At 43.2% G+C, this 20,302-nt stretch overlaps 1 protein-coding gene across 3 annotated transcripts in view; it reads left to right on the top strand.

Annotated features, from left to right (window-relative positions):
* Positions 1 to 20,302, top strand: part of runx3 (RUNX family transcription factor 3) — a 48,437-nt gene that overhangs the window by 9,389 nt on the left and 18,746 nt on the right. For 2 of the 3 annotated variants that reach the window (XM_046412204.1, XM_046412202.1), the window contains exons 3-5: positions 9,460 to 9,701; positions 10,458 to 10,614; positions 12,086 to 12,190. In XM_046412204.1, the coding sequence (XP_046268160.1) occupies positions 9,460 to 9,701; positions 10,458 to 10,614; positions 12,086 to 12,190 (504 nt within the window). Of the gene's footprint in view, positions 1 to 391; positions 512 to 9,459; positions 9,702 to 10,457; positions 10,615 to 12,085; positions 12,191 to 20,302 lie in introns of those variants that run through there. The other variant, XM_046412203.1, reaches the window with a different exon arrangement.

Genomic DNA, 20,302 nt, shown 5'->3' with positions numbered 1-20,302 from the left:
TTCGAGAGGGGACAGCCACACAACAAGCACAAAGGGGCATTGTCTGCTGGTGAAAATGTGGTTTACAGGCTCTGCTATAATGGCTTGTGGTTGCTGGAAGCCATGCGCACTTCCTAATATTCGACTCACATGCGATTTCATTTTGAGAAAAGACTGAGCTATGGGGCTTTGCCTTTGTGTGAGGGGGACGCCTCACAACTTATTTTCTGAGCAGACAGGCTTGGGCTCCCTTACCCCCTCCCTGCTCTTCACCCCCTCTTCCCCGCTCTGGTGGCGCTACTATATTTGTGTGGGATATGTAGCAATGGAAGAGTAGACGCAGGCTGCGTTGCCAGTCAAACGTGTTCGGGCTGTCAGACTGAACGGCTTCCAGCGCTGCGATCTGTCTCCTCTCCTCATCAGTATGAGCTGTTTGATCTGACAGAGAGACTCCATTAGAGACACAGGGAAATTCAACTGCTGGGAGGTTGGATGGCTTCAGCAGTCAGAGTAGCAGCCCAGAGAGGAAAAGGTTTGCACACACACAGTCTGGTTGCAATCTTGGTGTCTGCGCTGTGTATCTATAAATGTCTCTGAGTATTACTTGTCCTTATACTAGGTGTGTGTGGTTACACATTGACGAGTGCAACGTAAGAAAGCCCAACTGGACTTGGGCTGACATATTTTGGAGGTCTGTTGGGCAAAGGGGTGATGACGCAGTCGATGATGATTAATGATATCATAAATGTGTGGCGCTGCTGAGCCACAAGCGAGAGAGAGCGAGAGAGAGAGAGAGAGAGATTTTATTAGCTTAGGTGCTGAGAAGAGCAAGTAAAATGTGCTGTCTTCCTCTACATACACCATAGTTTCCCTTCAAGTGTCACAGTGGTGCTGACCTCATAAACCTGTGCTGTAATCCACAAAGTACAGGAGACAATGGTTTGACAAGTATGAATCAATGGCTCAGCCACAGACAGTCCCTACATCTCAACACTAATCCACTAATGAAGAGGAACTCAAATTTCTGTAACTAGAACTTGAATAGGCAAATGGCTAAATTCTCCAAGACATACTCACAAGTAATTTAAGGGGGTTGATATTAGACTGGAGTTAATTTCATCACTGGCTTGCACTGTGTGATAGCTGTTAGAAAGGAGCAGGGAGAGTGAATTGATGTGGCTCCTGTGAAAGTTTTGTCTCCTGATCTGTGTGTGGCAGCTGGGCTCTGGCAGGGTTCTGGCACCGGGACTGCATGGCAGTTAAACTGTCATTGGCAGGAACTGTAAATCTTTTACAGACAGTGAATGCAGCATGACAGCACTACAGGTGTGTGTGTGTGTGTGTGTGTGTGTGTGTGTGTGAGTGCTTACAGTTTGTCACAATACTATAGTTGCTTGTCTGTATGCCTTTGTCCCTCAGCCATCCTGAGAAGCAGTGTCCAAAATTTTAGCAAGGCACATTTGGCAAAATGAGAGTGAGTCAGGATACTCGTGTGTGTGTGTGTGTGTGTGTATGTACGTGGGTGTATGTGTGTGTGTGTCTGTAGGGGGTGGGGGTGCTGTCACTTTGGCAACACAACTGCACATATTGCAGCGATTACCACAGCGGAAAAATGTTTTTCTGCAACATGCAATTACTACAGATTACAGATTGTCGTCCTTGCATCAGAAGCTCTTGCTAGAAAAGGAGAAACACAGTGCGTTTGTGTGTGTGTGTGTGTCGTTACACACAAATAGACAGACACAGAGACAAAGAAAGATGAGAAATGATTATAGCTCACACTAAAAACCACAACTGAAAAAAAATGGGGGAGTTGATGTATTTATGGGACTCATTTAGATTTAAAAGTTATACTGACTTCCAGGGGTAAATAAAGACCCTGGAAAAGAACACAAGCTGTCCTTCAGTGAAATGACTAAAGTAGGGTACATTCCGTAGGCATTTGTCCATCATCATCAGCATTATGAAAAACATACACTGATGTCCTCTCGAAATACACAACCCTCAGCGCCACAAGTCATATCAACTTTGGACTTTACATTTTGTTCCAGGTTACAAATCACCATGAATATCAAAAAGCTTCCTTCAGGTCACACTAAACAATATAGCCTAAAAGTGGTGCCCCGCAGCAAGGCAGGGCCCTATTTACAAACCCACCAGATCAAAACTCAACCCAAAGTGTTCCTATAATAGCACTGGGGCCTTTTGGTGAGCTTACATCCAATGCTACTTTTAGTGGGTTTCCAAAGAATAAACAGGCTTGGGAACCACATCACAGACTGCTGACTGTCATCGTTGGGTGAGTGTACCCGACGAATGATGTGAGGGCGGAGCGACCCTGACACTGGGGCTTACGCCGAAACCCCCCCGCCCCCCACCCCCTTCCTCGGGTGTGGTGTGTGCCATTGCACTACCACTGAAAGGACAGGAAGGGGGGGGGCCTGACCACGTTCAACCCCCAAACGCCGAACACAGTGAAACCATCAGTGTCTTACCGTGCCTTTTGGGATTTTCCTTTAGCTATTGTGAAGAGGAAAGTAGCGAGTCCTGTCTTCTGGGTAATAAAAACAGAGGAGAATGTGCAAACACTTTTACTGATGAGGATCTGAGTATTTCTTCCACCATCACTCTAGAGGGGGCTGAGTATAACAACATTACAACATAAAAGCACACCATTACAAAAAAAAAAATCTTGCGCTGAAGATCCTACTTGTAAAAGTGCAAAAGTTAAAATGATTATTGGATAATGAGTGACTAGTGAATGGCAAAAGGAATTGTAACAGTAACACAAGTAGAAAAGATTCATAAAGTCAGCAAACTGGCTCAGTAATGTCGGTTTCACAGCAATGTCTATCTGAAGTTAGCTAACATTAGCCACCATAAGCTACCGGTCATAACCGACAATAAGTCTGTAGCAGCAAAATCCCTGAGTGTTCTGAAGTGAGAAAAGGCGACTGAAGGGAAATTAAACTTCACTTAGTGTTGCTTTATGGCATTTATAGCAAATACTCATTCCATAAGAAAAATGGTTTCTGTGCAGAAAAATGATTAGTCTGGCAAGTAGCGTTTTGCTGTTGTATCTGGTCAAGGCGGAGGTGGCTGAGACAACTTCACAGGCAGTTTAATTGGCAGGTTCCCAGGCTGCTCATCGGGGAGGGAAGAAAAGACTGAATTCACACACATTTGTGTTCATTTTCAACATGACTCTCTTTGGTTTTTAATTAAATATTTGATCATTTTACATCTTGTTATTTAAATTAAGCAATCTACAAAGCTTACAGTTGACCATTTGGTCTTTGGAAGAACTCATTGATATCCAAAGACAAAAAAGACACCGCTGGTTTAATCCTTTAAAGGTTCATCTTTTAGTTTATCTCAGTGTAAAAGCCCAATCTGATAACTAAGGCTGCCAAATAAGTGTAATACAGTAAAAAGTATAACATTACCCTCTAAAATGTACTCATGTAGAGGTATAAAGTTGCTTAAAATGGAATTGAAAATACTCAGGTAAAGTACAAGTACTTCAAACTGTCCTATTTCAGTAATTGTATTTGGTTATTTTCCACCATTGCCCCAGAGGACTGAGGAACATCAAAGTGGAACCACTACCAAACTAATCCCATAATTTATTCAACATAAACTCAAGCGTCAAATACAAATATGTGCTTGGTATGTTTGAAAATGAATGTACTCTTTAAGAAGTCCATTTACATTTAGCAGATAGAAATAAAAACGTAGCTACAGTTGTCCCCCAACAGTCATTATGTTGCCCAATTGATTCAGAGGGCTTTTATAAGCCCTTGGCTCCACTCTGCACCTTTTATAAAATGTAGGAAAATTAAAGATGCATGAGAATGTGCTCATTGCCTCCTCTGGTGACTGTCGCATCTCAGCTCATTACGCTTACATGGTAATTAGCTGCTGGGTTTGGAAATGTCATCATCCTCTTCATCATTTTTAGGATCGTATATACCCTAAACGCCTTCAAGGATCCGAAGTTTGGACCTGACACTGAGTTACTGGATGCATAAAATACTATGAGCAGCAAATTATCTATATATATATATATAAATTGAAATAAAAATAAAGTTTTTTTTAAGGTCATTAAGAGCTAAAACAAAGTTTGAATACGCAAGCACATTCCAGTGATCATTAAAACTAACACAGACAGCCCTGGTGGAGTAAAAATAACATACAAATTTATATGATCAAAAATGTCCAATGTGTTTCTTATTTTCTTGTCTGAACATCAAAATGGACAAAAATGACCACCAATTGTGATGTGCTGACATATTATGTAATCAAAATTTGAGAGAGGATCAGCTATCAGAGCAGCGAGAGCCCAAAACCCAAACAGTCTGCACCCACTCACTGTTGTTTGAAAGTTTCTCCATATACTTGTGTATATAAACACTCCAACGCTAGAATATGATTTGGCTTTGAGGAGACTGGCACAAATGGCTTTGGTGACTTACATCATGCTTGGAAGTCTAATCACAGACACTCTTGTCATATCAAGCAGAAAAAGTCCATTTCATAGTCAGCTAGGTCTCCCAAAAAAAAAAAAAAAAAGAAGGAGGGAAGGGTAAACAAGCCCGGCGTTCCACAGCCACCGCAGAATTCATCATTCATACAAAAAAACACCCCGAGCCCCAAAGTAGAGCTAATTTAATCCAAGAGGAATAAAACTCCATTTCATAGAAGTCGTCCATTCAGAACACTCATATTTCCACTCAGCAGAAACCCCCGGCTGAAATTCGAGCAGACACTTTTCGGAAGGAATGCATTCGGTGGGTTGAGGGCCAAAGCTTGCCCTGTAATTTGTGAATGTACAGAAATGTGTGACCGCCACAGCTCCTCTAAAGATAGAAATCTTTGTCTTATGTCATCACCGAACCTCAAACTATTTCTAATTGCCCCCATAGACCCCTTTTTCAAATGAATAGCTACCCATCCAAAGGCTTATATGTGCATGTCCGAAAATAGCCCAGGAGTTTACACAAGCTAATAGATCATATTCAGTCAAAAGGAAAAAAAAAAAGAGAAAGAAAGAAAAAAGAAAACCTGTAAAAACTCTGAAGACATCTCCACATATCTGACAGTGTCCCCATCTTCAAAGTGACTTTTAAGGGGCACTGAAAGCTGTGTGGGTGGCATTTAGAGTCAGGTATAAGTTTACAGAGCCCAAAGGCTTCCACTGCTTTCTCTGCTAATGGGGATCATACTCATATTAGTCCTTACAATCTGACTCATTACACATAAAACCTAAAGTGAGTGGGGTCTCCTTTGGCTGTGCGCTCACACAGGAGGAAGTGTCACTTTATAGGGACTCCGAGGAACTTTAGCATTAAGTAAACTTTTAGAATCGAGTGACTGTGATGCTGCTTCATGATGTGTTTCTAGCCAACAAACCATTTTCTGACACCACAGGAGACTCATTTTTGTGAGCGTTTGTTGTGCTTCAGATCAGGACTACAGAGATGGACCCACCTCCCGCCCCAGTCACAAGTTTTCTCAGAGCATCCAACATGAAACAATGATGTGATTTCTCGATTTAAATCTGAAGGATTTGTTTTCTTTTTATCATTCAAGGATAAGAATTGCGTACGTTGAGGCCTTTTTGAGGTGGGTCCGAGGTTTCACATATCTTCCGCGAGTCTTGTCTTGATGTCAGGCTCAACCCACCCGGATCATTAAAAATCGTTCAGGGGCATGGCTGGCTCTGTCCTCAATGCCTGTGTGGCTGAAACCGTAGAAACTGCATGCTGAAATGCAGAGGTCTAAATGTGACAGGCGCCCCGAGCGCACGTTACAGCTGAGCAGGGTGGCTGGGTTGTGTGGTCACATATTAATAATGAACTAGGTCAGGAGCATGACTAAAATATCACCGGCATTGTCATTGTCCCAGCTGGGCTGTACTCAAAATAGAGGCAGCATCAGATCAGAGGTGAGCTTTTTGCAGTTAGGACTGTGGGGATGTGGCTGCTGCTGCTTGTTGTAAAGGGTGATCAGAGTGTAATGTGGAATGTGCTTCTGTCATTTTGGGCTTCCCCGACATTTTCTATTGAGGAAAAAAAAAACAAAACAAAAAAACACCTAAATTAAAACACATTAATACTGTGGTGTTAACGTCTGTCCCTCAGACTCTTGTAAAGGATTTGAAGATTTATGCTGTTGCACTGAACTCAGAGGAGGAAGATGATGATGGAAATGACTTTATCCTCATAGTATAATGTTCTTCTTTTTTGCGGACTGGTATGTTTTCTGAATTAAAAAGGTGTGATGTTTTTCTACTTTGTGGACACCACACCCTACTGAAAGCAACCACCAACAGGGAGTGTCAGAGTGTTGTCGGTTAATATTGCTGTGACCCCGAAATGAGGCAGGATTTTTACCTGAGAATTTCAGAGATTTCATTTATAAAGCTAATATGTAGCAGCACTTTGTCACAGCGGATCATTCAGATGTATATACATATATATTTATACATTTTCTGCCAATTTATCTATTTTCTACATGCTGCACTGACACACTGATGGTGTGAGGACTGTGGCCAGGTTGGATCCCACATGAACAGCAAATGTAAAAGTCAGCTCTCAAACCTCAGCGTTATTTGGACTTTTGTGTAATTAGCAATTGTCTGTTCGTTCTTTCTAATTTTTTCCTAGTGTTTAATCTGCTGCTTTGTCTGTCTGCGGCTCTGATGTGATACTGAGGGAAAATCTGAAGCCACTCCGATGACGCCTCACGCCACTTATCTGCACTTAATTTATTTTCATGCGAGTAAACAACATCAAAACCACCACACACGCGCGCGCGCACACACACACACATATAGACGGGGGCGCGCGCAAGCGAAAATAAAACGTGTTATTATTAAAATGAAACATTGATTGATTGCATTTTAAAATGCGCTTCAAGGATAATCCAGATGACCTGTCCAAAATTTATTTTACTGTCGATTTACTGTTTGCATCAATGAATTTAAAACATTGATTATTATTATGACTATTTTTTTATTTATTATTTTCTTGCTTTTTTTTGTTTTTTAATCAAAGCTCCCAGGAATTTCTAAATTAATTTCTGCACCAGTCAAGTCGCAAAATCTTTCAGATTATAATCGGATGCTTAAACTCTGAGTGCTCACTAGATAAAACAAGTTAAAGTTATTTGCAGAATTTAAGCGTTAACTGATGAATTTGCTTATATGTATTTACAGTGAAGACACAAACAATTAATAAATTCTCTAAATGTAATATTTAGACACGGATGTGTTAACTCCGATCCATCACGTGGCTCCAGGGTGCGGTTATAAAACGAATAAATGCCGACGTTTTATAATCACATATTTTCTAAATAGTAATAAATATTATTGAGAATCATGCAAAAATTCCAAAACGGATGTGAGAGAAATGTCACTGCTTAACGGCAGAAACACGTCGCCACATGAGCTCATTTAACTTGTTCGGCTAAAGTGGAAATTAATTCAGATTTCCGACTATCACAGAGCACAGATAGAAGTTTCCTTTTCTCTGCAGATGTGAAATGTCTGCCTCAGACCGGCTGAGCTGATAGCGATTGAAAAGGCAAATGCGCCAACTAGTGTCAGGAAGCAGCATCGGCGGAGAGTTTGCAGGGTGTGCCGTCATTTGATGTAACCCCCAACATTTCAAGTTCCTAATGAATTCAGCCTCTGGCGGGCACACACACACACACACACACACATACACACACAGATTACTCTGTTGTGTCGTTTGATGTGTTGGAAAAACATTTGCCTGTTTGCTTTAATTCCCTTATTCATTCAGTTAAGCTAATTAAAATGATACAGATCTGTCATACAACAATAATAATTTCACTTTATCAAAATATTATTCACCAGGAGAGATGTGAAGCCTGCAGACATAAAAGCTTTTCAAAACGAATAAAAGAAAGTAAAACCACAGGCCTCTGCCGTCTGAATCCTTCTTTAGATAAATGACAGATAATTCCAGGACAAAATAAGTCGGTGAAGGTGCTGTGACAACCCAGCGTGACGTGGATGAAGGTGCATCTTTATTTTATAATTTCATCAAACTGGCTCCCTGAAATACTAATAATTCATAACGGCACAGAGGATTGTTTTGCACTGAAGAACAATGATCCATTTTACATGTTTAAATCCATCCTATTCAACATGTTACATATTTCTAGAGCTTCTTCATCCTATGTGAACGCTTCTTGTTACTGGCTATCAAAACCAATTTATGTGCAAGTAATTTATTTTCGGGTAACTGTGTACAAACCATATGTCCCCTGTTCAAAAACAAAAACAAACAAACTTAAAAACTCATACGGTCTCTCCTTTTGTTCCTGCAGCACGTCAGCGTGTGTCTATATGCTGTATTAAAACTCACGCAGAGAGAAGAGCTCAGATATGTATCAATAATTCAGCTCGTGTGTAACAACAGCACAGGTCTGGAGAAGGAGCAGCAGAGTGTTTCATTGGTCCGGTGAAAGCCCAGCCCAAGCAGATTCATTGGTGGAAATCATCTCCGCACTCCCAACCACTAAACACTAAAATGACTCGAGTAAAATAATATCGCGGCACTCTGCACTCCGTTCAGCTTCACGGCTCCTTCTTGCGTGCTGTAACTCCGCGCTAAAGGATAACTTTAAAAGGAAACTCCTCAACAGGAGCGACGGGGACAGGTCCTCTTACACCACGATATCTCTGTTGTTCCAACGAGGATAAAGTTGGAAGAACTTTTACGCACAAGGACAGAGATGTACTTCAGCTTCACTTTGACTAGAGATATTCGGCTTTGAGAGTTTTAGTTTAACGTTTTGTCCAGCGGCGTCTGGTGAGATCTGAAGAGGCAAAGTTTGGTTGTTTAGTTTGAAAAGAAAAACTTGATCCAAGAAAGCCAGTCAGCTGGATTGTTTCACCTTTTGCATCACGGTTGGATTACCTGATTACTGCCAACAGATTGTCATTGATCGGCACTCATTATTTTTATTTATTTTTTTTTAGAGGATTCATTGACTGGTTTCAGAGAGAGCGCGCGCTCAGGTAGTTTGCGGGGTTGCTGCACCGTGTACACGCGCGTCAAACTGTTTATCAAATGTGCGACAGATCAGAGCGCCGACACAAGACAAGCTCGGCACTTTGAGAGACTTTGGAGGCTTGGTACGGTTTTTGCAGAGCTTAGAGAGACTCAAAGAAACGCCGATGCTCCTCCGACTCACACATCCTGTGTTGATGATATAGCGCACAGTCACCAGAGTGTATCGTTTCTGTTAGGGCAGCGAGGCTCTCTTTACTCAGCCGTAGCGCACTCTCGCCTGCATCATTTGCGCTCGCACGGTGGACTCCTCAGAACATCCGCGTCTGGAGGAACAGAGACAAAAAAACTGTTTTTCTCTCAAAGATTCCCGCTCTTCTGATACAACCCAGTCAAGTGGCACTGACCCAGGCTGTTGTGATGCATATTCCCGTAGAGCCGCCCACCACCAGACGGTTCACGCCGCCCTCCACGTCCTTCCCCTGCAGTAAGATCGGAGACGGCAACGGGGCCATGGCCACCCCGGGGCCCCTCAGGTCAAGACCTGATACCAGGAACGTGGTGGACGTCCTGGCGGACCACGCCGGCGAGCTGGTCCGGACCGACAGCCCCAATTTCCTCTGCTCCGTCCTTCCTTCTCACTGGAGGTGCAACAAGACGCTCCCTGTGGCTTTCAAGGCAAGACACATGGCTTCTAATTATCATTTATTATATTTCCATTTTAATGACGCACACTGTGGTTTTAACTGTGGGAGACGAGAAAAGGCCTTTAAATATGATTTGAGACCAACCAGACTTATTTTAACGAGCTAATTTAATTGCATTTATTTAGAAATAAGAGTGGGTTCTGAAAGTTGTGCTTTTTGTTTTCTTCATTTTGTATTTGCGTAGGATATTAATCTATTAGAAAGCAAAGATAAGTTCTGCTTTTACCGGCTTTTAACGGCACCGTCCAGATAAAAATCTCCTCCATTGGGCCAGAAATTATTACAGATAACAGGTCTGAAATTACAATAAGTGTAAACAAGATAGCAAGATCGGAACTCAACATTTTTATTATATTTTTCTGTATTATAAATACTTTCCATCCTTTGTAGGTAAACATTTAGCTTGTGTCATTATTGAGCCTTGCACTGTCTGAAACATATTTTTGAAGGAAATTAAACAGCAGTAAATAAAAAAAGACAATGAAACGCATGTTACACAAATGTTAGAATTGATATTAAAATGTCATCAGTCATTAGCATCATTACAGGGTGTCCACTTGCTGAAATCTCAAAGCTAAATGATTTATGCAATGGTTTATTGTTGACATGGTGGTGAAATTGTGGAGATATTCCTGCTTAACATTATCGCATCCGGATGCGGTTTTACGCGAGCATGTGTACATTTGGTTTGGTGACCCAGAGTTGGCGCCTGCTTTACCCTGTGCAGGTCGTGGCTTTGGGTGATGTCCCCGACGGAACTCTGGTCACCGTGATGGCCGGGAACGACGAGAACTACTCGGCCGAGCTGAGGAACGCCTCCGCAGTGATGAAGAACCAGGTGGCCCGCTTCAACGACCTGCGCTTCGTGGGCAGGAGCGGACGAGGTGAGCTGAAATGCTCCCTCTCTCTCTCTCTCTCTCTCTCTCTCTCTCTCTCACACACACACACACACGCACACACACACACACACACACACGGGCCTAAGAGAAGACCGCTTTGTGATGCAATTTGCAGAAACATTTGGAGACGCGCTTATAATATAATGGATCATATTTCTGGGTCCAGGTGGGGTGACGACTGACAACAAACAACATGTTATTGCATTTAGTGAACGTGAAAAAACATGAAACATTTAGGTCACCAAATATGTAGCAGAGACGCGCACAAAGGAAACGGTGCTCAATTAAAATAGAACTTTTGAAATATTTTTTTTCCTGTCACTTTTAGCCTGACCTCCGTCAGGCTAAAAGTCTATTGCAAAGATTAAAAAACTGCAAATCTGGAATCATTTAGGCGAGGAGACGGCGAGTGCCCACACTGCCAACTGACGTCCACGGGTGTCATCCGAAACATCTGGTCTGCGTCACGGTGAACAGTTGCGAAGTGACTGTAATTTTCTTAATCCAAGCGAATACAAATAATTATCCACGTGGACTAAGTCAGAGGGGTGGATGAAAAACCACCTCGCGATTCATGTCCCGGGGCAATTTGTCAAACAGTCCTCGCTACTGGAAAGCTTATAGCCCAATGCATAATATTTATTATGGGTATCATATTTAATTGCTGTAATAATAATAAAAAAGAAAATCACGCACGATGTTTTCTGGATGGGACGTTATGGTTGAGGAATACCATAAACAACATTATTGTGCCATATTGAGCAAATCAAAACCTGTCAGTTTTCAGTCATAAATAATGAAATCTATCTCCAACAAAAAAAAAAATAACTGTTCACAAAAACCTTCATCTTGAGGTGGAATTTCCTCCATCCCTCTCAGGGCCTTTTCTGGCCTTCTGTGGGCCTTTTGTATTTTAATGTTGAAATAGCTGTCATCTGAGGAGAGAGAAAAATGGGTCTCGTGTCCAAATTCAAAAGTAGCCTTAATACCTTTCATTCTATGTAGTCAATTACCCCACCCGAGGATTCTGCCTTTTAATGGTTCCTCCCACGCAGGCTCTTCTCAGAGCAGGGGACGAGCACCGGACCCGCTGGGTGAAGCAGCCTTCCTCCCTCTGCACAGACTCTGATGCACATGGGAGCAAAACCCTGCCTTGTTGAACAATAAACTATCGCTGTAAGCCCCTTCGGACAATCTGGAACACATTCTCTCAATAATCTAAATCATACCCGCAGTCAGGCCTTCAAAAGAGGTGGTCTCTGCCTTTTTTTAATTCAAAGGCTTAATTCAAAGGCTGCAGCGGGACAAAAGCCGGTGATACTTTGAAGATGAACAAGCAAGGTATTGTTGCAAACAAAAAGAGAAAAAAGAAGTCTGCAAATAATTCGCCAAGGAGATTTCATAAAATAAAATGACATTCTTCCATAAATCTCATGGACATGTTGCTTTGCTGCAGGAAAGAGCTTCACTCTGACCATCACTGTGTTCACCGGACCGCCACAAGTGGCCACCTACCACCGCGCCATTAAAGTCACCGTGGATGGACCCCGAGAACCACGCAGTGAGTACACGTACCCACACACCCCCACACACGCGCGCTACTGTTGACGGTAAAGTTCATTGTGGTGTGAATGTTGCACAGCCACCCAGTCAGAGGCAGCTAATCTTGGTTCTGAAAGTGGTGGGTGTCAGTATCTCTGCATGCTTAAACAACTGTGTGATTCACATGCAGATGATAAATGAAAACCTAAAACTGCAAGCCTGTCTGATAATGTGAGTGTGTGTGTTTGCAAGCGTGTACTATGTGCTCATCCCATCGTGGAGGTAAAAAAAAAAAAAAAAGAAAGAAAAATCTGTTCTCACGATCACATGTGCAAAAAATTTGGTTTCCACTAGATTTATTTTGGTTTTGGGGTTAAGATTAGAATTAAGACTAGGTTAAGGTTGGGGTTAGGCATGAAGCGGTTATGGTAAGCCTCTAGAGAATGAATGTAGAGCAGTGCATTGTCCTCACAAGACGTGCAGGTCTGTGTGAGTGTGTGTGTAGCAGGGTGTGCGTGTGTGTGTGTGTGTATGTGCAGCAGGAGCACAGGGAAGGGCTCAGTCAGAGGAAATTGTAAAGCATATTAAGGCATAACCCAAGACCACTAAGAGGAGTTGAGTGAGTCTCCAAGCCGCAGGTGGCTCTGCTCAGTCGACCCCACTCCCCCCCTCCCTGCTCCTTCCTCACTCCTACAGTGTGTAGGGAGGGAGGGGCGCCGTACCTGACCGACCACATAAGTGGCTCGTTGATTTAACGTGGGGCAGACTCCAGCCACTGTGAGCCCTGGCAGGGAGGCCCGGTGCGCTAAAGCTGTTAGCGCCACGGTTGAGCCGCAGCTACATTCTCATGTGGTTTAATGCTGCTGGTGTGAGGGATGGTGGAGCATAGAGTTACTCAGATGAGTCAGGAGCTGTGGGCTGGCGACATATATGTGCATGCATGTATGATTGTTGTTTTTAATTTTATTTTTTTTTCATGAGCTCAAGGTGGGATAGACGAGATTGGGTAGGATTTCATGATGTACTTATGGAGGGATTGTGTTTATAATGGCTCTAGAGGCCTAAACAAACAGATAGCTGTGGCCCGTGCTCATGTCTGCGACGGGGGACGTTCGGGACAGGGTGGATTTAGCTCAGTCAAAACAGACCACAGCAGGAGAGGAGAGAGTGGGAGCAAGTACCACATAAGGGGTGGGTGGGTGGGGGGGGCATGGCTAGCAGAGAGGGTGCCGAGGGGCACAGAGAGAGGGGGCATCAGCTTCCTCCCACCTGCCAGGCTGAACACTATTTGTAGAGGCATTAAAGAGAACAGCGACTGCAAAAGCGGGGAGGGACTAGATAATAATAAACGCAATATGTCTGTGTGTGTGTGGATGGTTTCAATTTGATTGTCTTTAGTAAAAAAAAAAAAATAATAATCAGAAAATAAAAAGTTTAATGTGTGCATTTGTCGATGTCTCAGCTCGAAATAACTGTGTACATTAAGGTCGTCTCCTGCCTGTCTGTCAACATGTTACGGCTCCAGCTGAGGCGTCAGAGTGGCCGTGCTACTTTTACACTGGCGCTGGGTGCTATAAAGTGACACTGTTTAATATAGGGCAGGAAGAATTTAGGGCTCTATTAAACTCTGTTACACTGTGCTGTGAGGGAATTCACAGAATGACAGAAAAGAAACATCTACAAAGGCTGAGTTTTTCCTTTTCAAATGCATCTGCATATGATTTCAGTATGTACTAACTAGAATCTGCTTCAGCTCAGCCCACTGGACCCACAGATTGTTTGATTTGTGCAAATGTTAAAATGGCTGAAATAGAGTCAAAGCTGATTTAAAATGTGAATGATACATCAGTTAAACTTCAGTGTAAACAGAACCAGCAATAACCAGGAAATTCAAACTGCTGATCATATTTAATAGAATACGCAGTTTGAAACACTGCACATTTATATTGTTCATTATATTGGTCTGAATGAGCTGTCAGATCTGAGGCTTAGATGAGTTTGCAGTCCAACTGAGCGTACTGAAGGACTCGTAGCCTCAAAATAGAAATCACTTGTGGGATGAGATAAAGGACCTCTCATATTTAAACAAGAAACACATTCTAAGAGTATAATATCAGTCATGCCCCGGCACAGTAAAAGCACAGGAAAACGCACTACCATTCAGACATTATTAGGTCCATAAAAATAATCAGATTCTTCTCTCACCACAAGGCACCACATTATATCGTCTGTACGGCGTTTTGAGCCAAAGCAGAGAGGTGCTTTTGCCAACACATAAAACTAACTGCATCTTTTCATTACAAATCTCATCTCAGAGACAGCTACATATTCCAAAGCCGCTCTGATTCCAGTTTTTTTAAGAAAAAAAAAAAAATCAATGCCACACAACACTGCCCGCACACCTTCATCATTCACAGAGTGTAGACAGCCTGAAGCCAGACTTGGCTGCACTGTGCTCACCTGTCCTGGCGCTGGCAGGCTGCGGGGCCGGCCTGCGCATGGCTTTACAGGTTGTTTGTATAGGGCCTGCATTTGCGTGGCTGCCAACTGAGCCACGGCAGGAGCTGGCACAGATGAGGAGGAGGTTTTATTAATGTTTACTGATCCAGTCAGGAGAACCTGATGGACAGGACTGCAGCGGGTGCCTCACCTGAGGCAAAGTAACAAAGAACACCATACCTTCTGAAAACGCTTCAGCAGTAAGTGTGTAGACACGCACATGGGCACAAATGTGCACACTAATATATCTAATATTTTTTCACATGCACCCCTCAACAAACACCACCACCACTACACACACAGAGACCACATTCTGTCTCCGAACAGAAAGTAGGCTAAATGTTCAGATAAGTATTTTCGTCTCCCTTGCTGCTGATTTCCTCATCACACTTCCGACATTCGTCATCAAACTGCCACCACCCGCAGCCCCCCTCCTGGGTCCATCCGTCATACTATATTATCAAACTCCTGCTGAGGCCAAACTAGAGGCACAACTGTTGCAACTGAAAAGTCTCCCTGCACTTCTGTCTGAGCAGCAGCTTTAACAACAGGCCACATCCAGCAACAGGAGCGAGCGTGCCGAGCTAAAAAGGCAGGGACGTAAAAAAGGAAAGCAGGTGACCTTAAGTATGGAGACACTCCCTGTTTGTCGCTGCTATCAGATGCCTCTGCACCAGTGCTTGCACATTTAATGCTCCCTGTATGGTTATCCTCACCAATTAAACCCACAACTATATTTTTGGTCCCCTCCTCACTCCCTCACTTATATATGACATCAGCTGCTGCTTATTTACTCACAGGGGAGGGGCTGTTTGTATTTCTGTATCTCTCAACCTGAAATGAATCAGTCCCCAGGAAGATGAGATGAACTCATTGCCGGTCTGCCTGGGTAACAAATATTTTGCAATGCTGGTAACTTTCACAGTGTGGATAGTGTGTATGTAAAAAAAGAAAACATGAGAGCACTGGAATACGTGAACATTATAATAAATAATATGTCATTTTCATTTTCAAAGTCAAATCTGTGAATATGTAGAAAAGATCTGCAAATGATGCATAATTAAAATTTGCTCCTAATTTTGAAATTCAGATAAGAAAAATAAGCTATTTCTGTTGCTGATTCAAAGATGTTATCTGTGTGAGAAAATCAACTTTCAGGTCAAGTCACTGTGTGTGAGATACTGAAGTTACAAGGCAGAAATCGACAGCTGAATCTGACAGAAAAAAAAGAAAGTAATATTTTTCTTAACTTGGTCAGAATTAACTGAATCTGTCCGGCTTAACCAATGATTCTAGCTTGTTTATTATTTATTCAAATGATTTCTAAAAATCAAAATCACTTTTTGTTCCCATCCAGATATCTGTGGACTAACAAGCTGAGTGAAACAATAAGGAAATTCAGTTGTTTGCTGAATGTTAAGGATGTGGAAATCTGTTGTGTACAATGAGACTCGAAAATGATACGCATGAATTCACCCTAACCGCTAACACAAATGATACAGAGTGTACATGCAATACCTGCATACATTCAGAGCTCACACTACCTTCCCACCCATAGGCCCACACATCACACAAGTGCTGTCGTGTTTTGTTGCCTCTGTTTACTTGGCTGGGTGTGTTCTCACCAGTCCAGGAGGAGAATGGCAGGCGTGGGGCGGCAGCAGGGGTGGCAGGGGTGCATGTTGGAGTTGGCGGGTTGATTCTATTTGCATTTGGCACACAGACTGTACAAAGTATGCAAATAGACAAACAATGACATTTGCTGTGTTATTTTTCCTGTGATATTGCAGTCTCTCTGTAAAGTCAACAAAAAGATAGCATGCGTGTTGTTGGGTACGTATTTGCGTGTGCGGGTGCTCAGTTCATACACCTGCCAGGTGCGTCCATCTCTTTAAGTCGGCCCCACGAGCCACGCCCATGCCCCACAAATCACATGAAAGGCTCACCCTCGCTGTGAATTGCTCTCTCAAAGGCAACTTTGATGTTTGAAAATGGAGATGGGTGTCTTTGAAAGAAAGGCCTACAGGTGTATCAGTGCCAGGGGAGGGGAAAGCAGTGGCATGTCTGATGCTGGGTGCTTTCCTGACTGCTAATAGCTCACCATGACTCCCAGATATATAACCTGGAGCCATAAGTGACTTACACATGCATCACTCACCCACAAACATGCACACAAATATTGTGTAGTCTCTACAATCAAACTCATGACCACCTAATTTATGATTTTGTTGAGAAGATATTCTGCCTTAATAGCACTGACAGTCAGGAGCAGATAAAGAGAAGATTTTATGACTTTAACACTCTGTGGCGTCTGTAATGATTGGAAGCCGCTGACTGTGGCGGTCCACTTCCCTGGGGTCACTCAAGACACGTCATACCTAACCTCAATGATTAGAAGTAGAGCAAATATTGGCCAACTGATAAATCCACTGGAATGCAGCAGTGCATACTGAATATGTCTGGACTGATTTAAGAGAGGAACAAAACATTCACCACAGTCTGAGGTTTGAGGCTTGTGATGGGTGGCACATGAGGACTGTTTCCTCCAGTTACCAGGAAGGATGTCTGCAAATTAGAGACAGCCAATCACATTCCATTGTAAATAATTTTGTGAGACATTTTTATGTGTTTTTAAGTTAGATATGGACCAACGTAGTCACAGTCATTAAAGTGTGATTGGACAGATATGTAAGCATCTGTAATATAATCACATGTTGTTGTGGGAGAGTGCATAAAGGACTGAGATGGAGCCTATTTGACCACTGTTGCCACCTTAACCACATCTAGAAGCTTTGAGGCCAACTCCCTTTACACACGCACACACACAGCTGCTGGTAATCCTACTTAGGCTTTTGTACTTAGGCTTTCCTGTGAAAGCGAAGCTAATTAGTCTAAATACCTGAACTAAACTGAGATAAAAACAAAGAAAATATACCCATTACTCTATTACTGGCAATTTTCCTCTCTTCTCCCCTCACTGCCTCTGTTTGCTCTTTGGCATGTTGCTGCAGTGTCAGTGCACAAGTCTCTGCTTAAAACAGGAAAAAAGAAGAACATTGTCTAACATTTTCAAACAGCGCGATGTCTCCTCCTCGGGCCAGTGGATGACTGTCAGAGACACACAGACACACACACACAACATCCCCGGGGTGAAATGCCCTTTCTTTTTTCACTCAGACAAAAATTTCCACCCCATATTTGCTGACGCCAGATAGAACAGCAGGGCGTACTAGGAACTACCGAATTATTCACAGAGGCCCCAGACAGAGCCTTTAATTCCTTGGGATGATGCAAGAAGAAGACATTTTCTCAGAATCACTGACAAGCACGGCCAGCGTCACTTCTTAGCCCTCTCTCTCTCTCTCTCAACCCCTCTGTCTCTCCACCTACTCCTCGCACACTGCCCCTCTAAACTCACCAGCCAAGCGTCTTTCCTGTTTATCTACCTATGAAGGGAAGTAAAATGCCCACTCTGTGTGTGCTCACTCTTCCTTATTTACACTGACCCATACAGGAGGGAGCCATTACAACCTTTCGACTGTAATTCAATAAAAGTTCCGTTCTGCATTTAGAGAAAATAAATGGCCCATGAGTGCAGGAATATTTTCTCCCTTGCTGCATTATGACAATAAACCATTTTCTGTGTTGGGGCGGTATGGACGAGGGTGGAGTGGGGGGGGGGGGTTTGTGTGGGAAGAACGCACCTGCTGGTAACTGGAAAAGACACTGTGTACCACCACCCTGCGGTTTTTGGATATTTATTTCTTCAGGCCTTAATGGTTAGCAACAGAGAGCAAATAATATGTGTTGTGAGACCTTTCTTTTGCTTCCAAGAGCAGAGAAGGGTGTAATCCTCTGGGTAAACACAGAGGGATGCCTTGCTTTTCAAAATAGGCTGGAAACTTCACAGAAAAAAAGAGGTCAACCTTTATAACCTCAACATTACTGCAGCAGTCCACTAATATAACCTCAGAGAAAGTACAGAAAGTGAAATACGTGCAAGCCTACACAGTGGAAAAGTCACACATTTCACACAGTTATTTTGACCCACCTGGAATATCAATTGTCATTCTGTGGAAATGCATCTGTGTGTGTGTGTGTGTGTGTGTGTGTGTGTGTGTGTGTGTTAAGGGGCAAATGCATGCTTGTTGCGCATTATTGTGTGTGACCTAGTATGCACGGAGGTGTGAACGCAAAGCCGTTTGACACATCTGCTGGCGTTGCATTGATGTATGTGACAGCGACAGCTTGCTTTCCTTTCCCACAGTTCTGCAAGGCCCCCACCTTTCCCCCGGTGCCTCGCTGCTTAGAACAACTTTACCTGACTACCACGTACATGTAAACATGCACACACATACACGGACATGCACAACAACCCCATTCACCATTAGAGCTAAAATAGTATACTCAAAGCAGCTTATTGCTTTAATATGATCTGTCACCGGAGCCAAATAGGCCTTCTGTGCTCGACAAGGCCAGAGCAGCAGCACTGGGAAATCCACGAAGTCTGCAGGCAAGCAGCCAAAAAAAAGGCCTGAAAAACAACCCCACTCATATCAACCTCCACACGCCTGAACTCCAGAGAAGAAGACAGTTACAAACACACACACACACACACACAGACAGTATGGAACAGTGGGACAAAAGAGGCATGATTGCTATGGGCCTTGTTATATTGTTAGAGAATCCGGGTGCACTGGGTCTTATTTTGTTACCCCTCCACTCTATTTGCTTGCCTCAACCTGCCTCGCTGTAGGGCTGTCCTTGTGTGGCACTGCTTCTGTTCCACACACACACACACACACACACACACACACACAAACAGACACACGCAAAGAGCTTTATCCCCTTATCAGAAAAGGAAGGCTGCACTCTTTGCTCAAACAGTCTCATGTAGCAACTTCCGCTGTGAGCAGCTTGTTTTCAGACCTGTGAGGGGGATTTTCACACTGCTGATGTCCCCAGAGAGACTGCTGCATCTGCCTGAGAGACCAGACAGTCCCCCAGCTGTGGTCAGAGAGGGCAAACTACACATATATGCGTGCCAAAACGTTTGCTGACCTCCTCTTGAAAGCATAGATGGAAATAATGTTTTCACCAAGCCTCCCTTGTCACTGTAATCAGTGGTGCTATGTTTTGTTTTGTTTTTATGCAGACTTCAACTCACACTTAGTTTATGTTGCAATAAATACAAAGTCTGTGCATTCAATCCATGTAGTGATATAGTCGTAAAACTTGATGCATTCATTCTGAAAGTGTGACAAGAATGTTATGTAAATGAGTATAAACTAGTGTGATGTCGGTGTGTGGCTAGCATCAACTCATTTAGGCCCAGACGAGACAGCCACAATCACCAGCCAAGGGTAAAACCCACATCCTTCAGGGTCAGCCTCAAAACAAGAACTTTGATTCGTCCCCACTGTAAAATACCCAACAGTGTGATTGGAGACCTGGGGAAACAAATACTCTGCAGAGATGCTTCTTGAGCTGTTCTACGATGCCAGTAATAGAACAAAAAAGGGAAGTACAACAAAGAGCAGTGGAAAGAAGCAGGGTGGGACTGAAAATCTAGGGGGTTCGGGTCTGCTAGAGAGGAGGAAGAGGAAGACAGGTGTACAAGACTTTGCTCAAC

Source organism: Scatophagus argus, chromosome 15 (assembly GCF_020382885.2).
Source record: "Scatophagus argus isolate fScaArg1 chromosome 15, fScaArg1.pri, whole genome shotgun sequence".
NCBI classification, from domain to species: domain Eukaryota; kingdom Metazoa; phylum Chordata; class Actinopteri; family Scatophagidae; genus Scatophagus; species Scatophagus argus.
Note: the sequence above shows the minus strand (reverse complement) of the source record. Positions and strands in the feature narration are given on the sequence as shown.